The sequence below is a fragment of the Fulmarus glacialis genome, unplaced genomic scaffold (assembly GCF_000690835.1).
Source record: "Fulmarus glacialis isolate BGI_N327 unplaced genomic scaffold, ASM69083v1 scaffold12084, whole genome shotgun sequence".
NCBI classification, from domain to species: domain Eukaryota; kingdom Metazoa; phylum Chordata; class Aves; order Procellariiformes; family Procellariidae; genus Fulmarus; species Fulmarus glacialis.
Genome location: NW_009207442.1, coordinates 35,703 through 47,329, shown reverse-complemented (window position 1 = coordinate 47,329; position 11,627 = coordinate 35,703). Strand labels below are relative to the sequence as shown.

Below are 11,627 nucleotides of genomic sequence, written 5' to 3'. Positions count from 1 at the left end.
ATGACTTGTGACCCCGTGGGGGACCCACGCTGGAGCAGTCTGTTCCTAAGGACTGCACCTTGTGGAAAGGACCCACGCTGGAGCAGTTGAAGAACTGTAGCCTGTGGGAACGACTCACATTAGAGAAGTTTGTGGAGAACTGTCTCCCATGAGTGGGACCCCACACTGGAGCAGGGGAAGAGAGCGAGGAGGAAGGAGCGGCAGAGACAACGTGTGATGAACTGACCGCAACACCCATTCCCCATCCCCTGCGCCACTGATGGGGAGGAGATAGAGAAAATCGGGAGTGAAGTTGAGCCTGGGAAGAAGGGAGAGGTGGGGGGAAGGTGTTTTTAAGATATGTGGGTTTTTCTCATTATCCTACTCTGATTTGCTTGGTAATAAATTAAACTAATTTCCCCAAGTCAAGTCTGGTTTGCCTGTGATGATAATTGGTGAGTGATCTCTCCCTGTCCTTATCTCGACCTATGAGCCTTTCGTTATATTTTCTCTACCCTGTCCAGTTGAGGAGGGGGAGTGATAGAGTGGCTTTGGTGGGAATCTGGTATCCAGCCAGGGTCAACCCACCACACCTCACCAGCCCACAACTCCAGTTTCCCAGCTTCAGTTTGCTCTAGCTTCCTAGCTAAGCTTTTCTTCCTCACTGAACACTTCCACGATTGTCTCACCTCGTTAATCATCTCATATTAAGCCTTTAGTCTAACACTTTCCCCAATAATTGTGCTGTCTTCCAGACTCTTTACTAGGGTCTTCTCAACATACTGTGGCTCCTGTCCTATTCTTGCAACTGTCTTCTCCTATTTACATTTTTGCTTTCTTCTAATTCTTCTTCAAAACATGTTTCTCACCTGTGTCTTTTCAGCAGAGACTTCTCTTTCAAACAGACAACTTTGGCTGAAAAAAGGGAATAAATATCCTCATATGCCCCCTAGAAATAGGGAAAATGGAGCATAATTTGCATTTTAGTACTTATCTGAAAAGCTTGCTTTGAGGCCTGTCTTCTCTTTGCATTATGTCATTTAGGCCACAGGGACACTCTTTTTGAGCTAGACTATAGGCTCCATTGTGTAGGAACCATGTATTCATTTTCTCTTCAAAACACTGCCTTCATCTGTGTTTCCAAAAAACATTGTTATTTTTAGTAATAATAACACTGAAGAAGATACTCTTCGATGTCATGTAGACCCTTCTGAGTTACATCACAGAAAGGTCTAGAGAAGATCCATGAAGATCCATATTGGATTGGCCTACTGGATACTTCACTTTGGTCTATCCATTGTTATTTATGATGATGATATTTGGAAAGAGATCCTAAGAGATAAAATCATGGCTGTTCATATTAGCTACTGTACTTACCTGTAAGGCTAGGCAGGCTGTTCCACAGACTTAGGAGGTTAAGGCAGTCTGCTGTATAAATATTTTATAAGGAAATGTAATATTACCCCAAAGATCTAGGATCAGGTGTATGCCAGAGTCACCAAGATGGAAAATCTGTAGAGCTGTTTTGCAGTTGGTTTTATATTTTAGCTATCCCTCAATAGTATGAAATGTTTGTTTACAGGGAAGGTGTTTTTAATCTCCCTGTTTGTATTGTAGTGATTTAAAGCATGTTTTCACTTTATCACAGTTTTAATTAGGAGAGGGTATACAGTTTCCTTCCCTCCCATGCTGGGTTTCCAGAGTAAATTTTTTATCAGCTCCTTTACAGCTGCTTGTCACCCACTTCCAAGCACAGACACTACAGTTTGCTCAACAGATCCATCTTCTCCCCCCTGCCAGTTGAAGGAAGAAAGGGTTCAAAGAATGAATATGTACAGAGCCATTTGAAGTACTGAAAATAAAAGAGACACAGATCTATGAAGAACAGTCATGGAAAGCTGAGGTCTATGTTGACCTGGGATTAAGGTCTGTGCTAACCTGACATTTACCTTTACTGAGATTCCTTACAAAATTCACTTATAGGGTTTGATCATGTCAGGGGTGAGCAACTTCAGTCATTCACCCTCCCTCCTCCCATGTGGTTTATCCTTTTGCCAATTCACATGACCGGACACAGAAGGCTTCAGATGGTGATGGCAGTTTCAAATGCAGCAATAAGAGAAAGTCATGCTTTTCGGACCTTACTAGTTGGTACTTATGGTGTGAACAACAGATGGCATCCAGTGAATGATACTGAGCCAGCTCATTTCTGTTTCAGAAGATCATTCAAAATGACAGCTGTTGCACAGCATTGAGAGACATATGCTGTGATGTATGTAATGCCATTACCTTTCTCTGTGCCTCACAAGGAATGAAAGTAACAGCAATTGTTAGGAATAGATCATTACCAGCCATACCCAATGAGTCAAATTTAGCTCTTAACAAGATCAGGTCATACCAAAATAAACAAGGGTTGAGCACACACCATTATAATTGACAGCACCACTGAGCCAGGTATTTGTTGCATATTCAGTTATACTGAAGTAGAGGAAAGTGTAAATGTGGGAACACAAGACTTAAGAAACTAAATTCTTCTTCACATAATTTCTTACTAAGAAGCAAATTCTTTCTGGGTAAATAGAGAAAAGATAAATTTAACTGTATTTCATGGAGAGAGTTGGGCATTGAGAGCTCTAACATATGTGGGCAAGACTTCTATTGGTTCTAACTAGAGGGAATTGTATTTAACATTTACTTTGGAAGACATGTTTAGTCTGCTACAACTGTTGTGGGAAGGACTGTATATAAAAAATCCAAATGTTCCACCTGGCTGACAGTTTTCACTTTTTTGTTTGTTTGTTTGTTTGTTTGTTTGTTTCAGGGGTTTTTAGGTGGTTTTGTTGCTGGTTTTGTTGTTTTGGGGGTTGTTTTTTTTTTTTTTTTCTGTTTAGCTTCTGTCCCTCAGCTGGAGAAAAGTAGGTGGCTGTTGATCAGAGGATTTCCAAAAAGTCAGAAAAAATGAGAAGCTTTCAAACTCAGAACCAAATATTAGGAGGAGTTAAAGCTGAAAATCAGTGCAAAAGATGCCTGACTGTGATGAGAATTAGCTCTTTTATTTCTAACTTATATTTATGTATCTTAAAATGTATTAAAAATGAATGCTTAAGTCAGTATTCTTTCATTTAGCTCATATTCCACTTCCACTAGTAAATAGTCAATACACTTCATTAATTGTGATTATAATGGAAATAAAAACAAGAATAGTTATAGTTTGATCCTTCTTATAGATAGCTAATGCTTGTTCAGAGTCCTAACCTATGCCCTTGGCAGAAATCACCACTGTATTTATTTTACAAAGTTGTTTTTTAAGGTCTGGTTAGTGGGTTTGTTATTCTCACAGAGAATAAAGCACCACATGTTTCATGAAGTCCGGCCAACCTTCAGAATGTTTCATCTCTCTGCTTTTATTCCCTAATGTAAGATCTAACACAATAACAAGCAGAAGGTAAGGTCACAAGCTAAGAGTGAAGCAAGTGATAAAAAAGTCAAAATGTCTTACTTTTTGCAATAATGCTTTGTTAAATATCATCACTGTAGGGAAACAATTGAGAAGGATGAACTGTGACTGCAATTATTTGAAGTCTCTCAACATCTATCTTTGACATTCTAGAAGAAAATACTGGAAATAAAGGGTATCTATATTGCTGTGCTTCACTTAAAATATTGAATATTTAATTCCAGATATCCTTCAGACTATTTAACTACCTGCTGACTACTGCAAACAATTATGCAGTTTTTAGCAACTGTAGTTCTACCTTCATAGAATCAGAATGCTGAATAGTTGTGCTCCTGGGCTGTCAGCAACCAAATTTTTTGTTCATGTTATATGCAATTATATGTGTGTAGTGCAAGACCTGTGTGGGATATAACATATACTCACTGTAAGCGTTACAGTGATGAGACAAATTCTCAAAACTTTTAGGAATTATATTCAGTTGAAATAAATTAAAATTTTAACATCTAATTAAAGTGATTTTTTTTCTCCAGTTACCCTTGCTCTTAATTTTAATCTTTCAAGCCAGGATCAAGTGTCTTCTTTCTAGTATTCCCAAATTAGTATTCATGCTTCCTTTTTTCTCATTCTCTGTTTCCCACATTAAGTTTCTGTCATTTCTCTGCTCCATGATCTGACACTATAGTAAGTCTATTTTTTCAAAATAAAACTGTCAAGCAGTGGGATAAGTGCAGTTGAAAGTTATGATGGTGGCACTGGCAGTGTGAGTTTTACAGCAGCCTTTTTATTGCTACATTTGGTTTACCATAACATTCAACAGTGCAGATGGCTTGACAATTTCATTTTTAGCACCGTATAAATTCCCACAGGTACACAGAATAAATTTTACTATTCACATTTCCTTATTAAAAAAAAAAAAAGAAAAAAGTATAGTTCTGGTGCCATCTTCTTATTATCATTCAGCATGGACACCACCAGTGAATAATAACAAGAATGTAAACATCTGCTTTTTATAAGCAGCCATCCACCAGATTGCTATGTACTTTATGAGCATTATGAGGCACAAGGAGGCAGGCCAAGTATCTTAAGCTACCTGAAATGAGCAAGCATCACTTTGCACTACAAGCACGCTACTGAATTTTTACAATTGTTTTTCTTTGTGTAAATAAATGTTAGTGCAAAAAAAAAAAAAAAAAAAAAAAAAAGAAAAAGAAAGAAATAAAAGTTAAAATGGTAAAATTAAAAAAAAATCAAAACCAATGAAATTTCAAAACCAAAGAAGAAACTTGATCCAATAGTCTTGAACTTGATTCAGCTTGATTTTCTATACACATCTAGGACATTATTCATGATCTCACAGGCTCCTCAAGTATTCTCAGGAGAGTAATGTCAAATAGGTGTAAATATACAGATAGATTTTATTAGCACATTTCTCATAGCAAAAACATCAGCTATAAAGACATTTCAAAGGTTCATAAATAAATGTTCCGTCCTGAGCTGCCATCTGATATCATTTGCATATGGCTCATATTTTACAACATAGCTCCCATTTTAAAAAAATGTTAATTTTTAAATACTTTTATACCTTCGTTAATTTATATTTCTACTACTGTAAAGAAGTCTACTAATATCATTAATCCAACTGTATACACAAAGGGAGGAAAAATCTAAGGTTAATAAAAAAAAGTAATAAAGATCTAAACCTGGTTTATAATTTAAATCAAATGTTTCAAATTTGGTGTTTGCTGCCCTGAAAGACAAAGATTGAAACAAACCAAATAGAGCATATATTATTGAAAATAAAGGAGATTTGTGGATTTCTAAAGAGGGAAACAGAACGTTTCAATCCAGGATGGTTCACAAGGTTTATCCTGAGTGCATCTTAAAAATGTCACTGGCCTAACAGAATATTTGTTGTCCTGAACTTATGACAGTGTAGGCATGTAAGGAGAAGCAAGGTGGCAATCACTCACTAGCAATCGCAGATAAGTAAACTGACTTACTCCTTTCTTCACCTTCCTCAGAGAGTGCTTGCTCCACAAGTATGAAAGCAGGTGTGAAAAAACGGCCAACAGTCACAGGAGGCCCTGTTTCACACTAGTAAAAAAGCCTCCAAAGTGAGTGAAAGGAGCAATGGAGATGGAAGGTATGCCTGGAACCTTGCTTTGAGCATCTGCAGAAGAAGCAGTGGCTGTTCTGAAGGAAGGATATTTACACACTGACCTGTTTCTCCAGCACACACCAGAGATTCAAGACTCTATACCTTACAGGACGTTGGATGTTATGGATACCTTGAGAAGAAGTTTTGGAGACTGTATTTAAAAATCTGCAAGTAAATGCTGTCTTCACTCAAACACCATACTTTTCTGCCGTGAAGAACTGACCAGTCTTAAAATGAAGTTATCTGGAAAATGTTTTCTAAGAGGAGCGCATAGTGACATTATTCTGGTCCAAGCTTTGTGATGGTACTCACTCCATCTTTTATCTTTTTTCCCTGAATAATGGACATAAATGTTGGCTTAGATATGTGTTTTGTAAACACATCTGTATGCAAGACTTGAGATTTAAAGCTCCTTCTAGAACTTACTCGGTTTGACCAGTTTTAGATTGGTAAAGCACACTACCTGGATAACATGTTCTACTTGCTCACCATCTTAGCAACAATCAACTTGTCTATTTCTAGCACCTTTGGGAGGAAGACATATACTCTTTTCCCAGGAAGAAATTTTGTGATGGAACAGAAGAAACAAGGCAATGATTGTTACCTACAGTCTATTTATATCGACTTCTGCAATCGTGTTCCACAAGGCAGCTGATATCCTTGATTAACAGGAATTTTCAAGGACACACATACAAAAGACTCAGCTGAACCTATTGATTCTGTTGCAATGAAAAACCATGAGTTACACTGATAGACAAACACCATCAGGTAGATATTGGAAATCATGAAGAGGAAGTGGCAGAGAAGCAAAAATTAAAAAAAAATCACACAAGGAAATATGAGGACTTTTGACCTTGGCAAAAAAAGGGACAATAAAAATATCACTAGAAAAATAATGGAAGGAAAAGAAAGCAGGTGGAAAAATACCTGCAACAGAAAACCCAAGTATGATATCAACTAGAAAGCACAAAACTAGCTGGTCTGAAATCAGAGAGCGTAAGCTGGTGATGATGAGGAAGGAAAAGAACACAATATTCTGACTTCTAAGAGCACAATCCTACTGCTTCTGCTTGTTTTAATTAATCCTGATTATTTAATTTCCCAGGTAGAAAATAAAGAAGTTCCTCTCCTCCTTCTGTTTTTTGTTATCTATAACCTACAGACTACTGAATCAACCCATTCCTCTAAGACCTGATAGGAGTCAGTCAGCATTGGATGAAGGGTTAAATAATGATAAAACATATTTTGAGGTCACTGGGAAGGAAAAGAAAGCAGGTATAAGACTAAGCTTGATCATTTCTGTCTGAAGCTCTGGTAATGGATGCCAGCATTATCAAGGTAGAGGTCTGGAATGCACAGCGTAGTGCCTTTGCTTTACGTAGCAGTGATGAGCAAAGGAGTATCTATAGAATAATATTTGTATCCTCCCGTGTCCCATGGACCCAAAAATCAAGCAGAGGGATGGAGATTTAGAGGTACCTTGATCATGATTCCCGATCTTACCATCTTCCCAGAGTTTATGACATGAAGTTTATTTTATGGCAGCAGAAGTAAAACATATGCTCTATTGAAGTCATGTAAATACAAAATGTACTATATGGAATGTAATTTTCCTTATGATTGACACAAAAAATACAATTTCCCTATTAGTAAAACATAAACTTCATCCTCATTGTACTGTTATGCAGTGTTTCTGCATGTTATTAAACATTTTCCATTTAGCATTCCCAAGATGATAATATTTCCATAGTGAATGAATATTATTTTTATCTCCCTGATAATAATTCCACTTGTAAAAATGAATTCATTTTTGATATAACAACTTAAAAAAAAATTCTACTTTTTTGTAATGAGTTAACAAGTGAATCACTCACAACACTAAATAGCTGAATATTTTTTTACATATCTATTCAATTTCTTCTTTCTTCTCCCAAATTATTATCTTATAAAACATACTTTAGATGGTTTCCACTCTTTTGTTCCTAAATGGGTATTTATTTAACATATAGGGTAATTTTCTCATTAAATCTAAATTTGATGCATGTTCAAGAACTTTAATTTTGAAGAATAGCTGATGCCTGGAGTGAAACTTTGAAAAGAATGATTAGCAAAAATTCAATCCATACAATATATTTTCTGGAGTTTATGCTTCTTTAGAAATACTAAATGCACATCTATGAAAAAGATATTTATTTTCCCACCTGAAACTCCTAACATCACAGTTCTCAGATGAAATAAGTACAGTGCAGTACAGTGACATATATGTAGCACAGATGCCATTTAAATATATGCAAATTTCATTTGTAAAAAGGAAGAAGAGCAAAGAGAACCACACAAAAAAAAATATGGAACCGTGTTCATTCTTGCTTCCTAATCCACATTTTTCAAAAAGGATTTCATAGTAGATCACTGCATTGCTACATCTCTTATTTAAATTTCCAAATTTTTACTGAATATGTAAGAGTAAATGATCTGATACTCTGAAGGGTAATCATAAATTAAAGCTGTAGTTGCCAAAACGAGAAAACATAACTCATATACTCTTCATTTAGCTACCAATTTGCAATATGATTTACAAATCATTAGTAAAAATAAGCAAGAAATCATCACAGCTAAAAGTATTACACAAAATCTTACTTTTCTTCTTTTCTTACCTTTAAAGAAGACAAAATTCCCCTCACTGTTTTCATAAACTGCATCAATGCTGGGAGGCAGTCCCCTCCAGAAGTAGGTAATCTGCATGGGGTATCCATCCATCACCCTGTTGTTTCTGACTCGCCAAAACCACTGATCCTGGAAACCAAATATACGTCACTTACTATGCTTTGAGGCATTTATATGTGTTCAGTTGCTGTCTTGAAAATACTGAACAGCCTATCCTGGCATTTTTAGAGCATGACCTTTCACTATTTGCATAACCATATTTGTATTTGCATTCATGTCACATCCAAACATTACAAATGTGTCAAAACTAGTTGTTCCCTGAAGTGGGAATAAGCTACCCATGTGAACTGTGTGTTTGGTATAGACAGCCTTCAGCAGAACACGCAGCGTGCTGTATGAGATGACGTAACTTTCTCAACATCATCCTATAAGGGGGCCCAACTTAAAATTTGTGAACTGACTAGAAGTGCTTTTAGACCGAACCGTATGCATATGTGTAAGCCCAAAATAATGGGACTACAGACAGGCTTTGAAGATCAACTAATTCTGCAACCCATTTTTTTGCAGTGGCTGCTAACAGTGAAAAGTTGATAGATATAGCTGTAACATTATTACATCAGACCGTTAAGAACTACAGTTTGATGACAACTTTAATGTAGTGAAGATTTACAGTCTTTCCGTGTAATATTAAATAGAACGGTTAATATTACAGCCAGTTATAGGTGTTAAATCCAGTGTCCTGGTAAATCTCTCTCAGCTTGTTGCCATTTAAAATGGCTTCCCCCTGTGGGATATGCTATTGCTTTAAGTGAGAGTCATACGGAAGTTGCATTGTTGAGGAATGAGGAGTGTTGAAGTTGAGAAATGAGTACCTGACACATTAGGTGGGTGTTGATAAAGATGATATTGTACCTCTTCAGCTCTTATAACAACAACAGTTCCAGTTCATCCAATATTTAGAGATGAAGGATGGGGTAAGCAAATATTTAACTTTTTACATACATTTGCACATTTTTACAGCATTAATATTATATAAAACAAAACCCCTTAAATGATAAAGAAAGTGCTATTCTGTCAGATATCTGTTTTACATGGCAGTTCAGCCTTCTTTCTGTACAGGTCAACTTGCCAAGCAAAAGAGATCTGCGCTTTTATGGGAACAGCTTAGAGAGAAGATTAAGACTTTGCAGGAGCAGGCTTATGATGAACTGTATTCATCATATTTCCAAACCTGAGATCACAGCTCTCTTTAACTGTTCATCTTTCCAATGACTCAACAATTTAAAAATCTTCACAAAAAGTATTAGCCATACAAATACAAAACAGCTCAACATATATCTGAAAATACACCTTAATCATGTGCATAAATGAGTCTAAAATTGAAAGAGTTGTTTTGAGTGCCAGATTTCTGAGAACTTTAGTATTAAAAAAAGTTCAAATAGCTTACACAACCTGAAAAATATTATATTGAAAAGTTGCAATTGTCTGGAAATAATACTGCTAAAATCCCTCACATTTTTTCATGTCTAGCTATTTCAGTGCTAGTGTAACACAGTTGCACTATTCTCATCTCATTAGATTCCTATTTTAGGCTTCCATTGTTTGTTTTTTTTTTTTTATTGTAAGATGTATTATAGGTCAGCAAAACAATTTTTTAGGATTAATTGACTAAATTCCAGTAAGAGAACTGGCAAAAGTGTAGGAATACAATTTAGAGATACAAGTATTTAGGAAGGCCTAACTGAAGCATGTGTTCTGAATGCTGGAACAGATAATGTCAACCTGTGCTATTTTTTATTATAGCATATAGACAAGACAAGAGGGCTTTGAAAAATTAAAATTAGGGGCAATATCTTCAAAGCAGACATTTGGAAGTACTTTTTCATTGAAACAGTAATAAATGCTTGAAATGGATTTTCAGGTCAGATTTTTTAGGCATCATCAATCTAGGAATGACTTAGGGAGGAATGATGTAATGGTAAGTCTCAATAGGCCAAACAGTTCTTTGTCCTCCCCAAATTCCTATAAAACCTTCAAAAGCCAGGCAGTGTCTCAGAGATCAGTTATTAAAGTTTAAAGAAAGGAAAAACAAGTAGCAAGTGATTTAAAACTGCTGTCTTTGTGACATCTGTTACTATCTTCAGTAAAATGGAATATTCCAATCTTGTCTTTCTTCACTCCAAGATAGAGATAACCCTTTTTATTTGTCTGAATTTGGTTGCAAAAGCAAATCTCAGAAAACAATGTTTAGTTGCAGGAAGGAGCATAGCCGCCTCTCATAAAATGTCCACCAGCTCACAAGGACATCGATCAAGTTCTGGGTACAAAATAAGCAAGATATTTAAAGCTGAACAAAGGCTGACTACTCAGTTGTATACAAAAGGACATAAATACACACGTAATCACTTTATTGAAAAAAAGATCGTAAAAGAAATGTTCAGGCTTTCAGGAGTTTCCCAATACAATGCACATACTCCAGGAAGTCTGGACATCAGTGCTATAGACAAACCTTATCACATTCTAGATTGGCTAATGAATCTCAACTTTCAGCTAGTACACCAAAGCAGATCTTGCAAATCACATTAACGTGTTACAAGGGAAGGATTTCTGTAGTTCTAATGACAGGAATAACCTTCTTTTGATCAGACTTAAACTACATTGTTAAATATTCAATCAATTCCATTGACTTTTTTTTTTTTTTTTTTTAGATAAAAGCACAAAACAAAAACTGTCCAAACTTTAAATAGTCATGGCTATATTCAATAGTTCACAAACTTCCAAGTGTTAAGATAGATGCGGCCGAAGTAGCAAGCAGTCATTTTAGTTTGGGCAGTACTGCACTGCTGATTGGCTGGTACCATGCCATCATGGTAATTTCTGGTATAATATCAAAGTGTCAGTAGAATGACCTCAGTAAAGAGACTAAACATGCATTCCTGAAAGAAGCTGACTCTGTAACAAACACAGATTTCATAGTGCAACAAAACCCGTAAAATCAACAAGTCAACGAACACGCTCTTTCTTGAGAATAAGTTATGTTTCAGTCTTAGTGATTTGTGGAATATATTTGTATTAACTCATTTTGATAACAAGACCAATAAAATTATATTCTGCAGATTTGGTATTGAGTTGTATGTCAGATTGTGTATTTCATATTTAATATCAGCGATTTGCAGCATAATAGTGAGATTATTTTTCCTTAGCAAACCAATAATTTGCCTTGCTATAACACAATTAAAATCTTCACAATAATACAACTATGGCAAAGCTGGAATGTTTGATTCATGCAGCATAGCCCCAAGAATTTTTAAATATATATATGGTAATGTCAATACTATGTAACCATAAGCTTTCAACAAGAAATAATGC

General features: G+C 35.8%; 1 protein-coding gene across 1 annotated transcript in view; it reads right to left on the bottom strand.

Moving 5' to 3' along the window:
• The window catches only part of LOC104075563 (matrix metalloproteinase-16), a 54,014-nt gene that overhangs the window by 14,926 nt on the left and 27,461 nt on the right, over positions 1 to 11,627 (bottom strand). Inside the window, exon 3 of the mRNA XM_009576106.1 lies at positions 8,249 to 8,387. Coding sequence (XP_009574401.1) covers positions 8,249 to 8,387 — 139 coding nt within the window. The remainder of the gene's footprint in view (positions 1 to 8,248; positions 8,388 to 11,627) is intronic.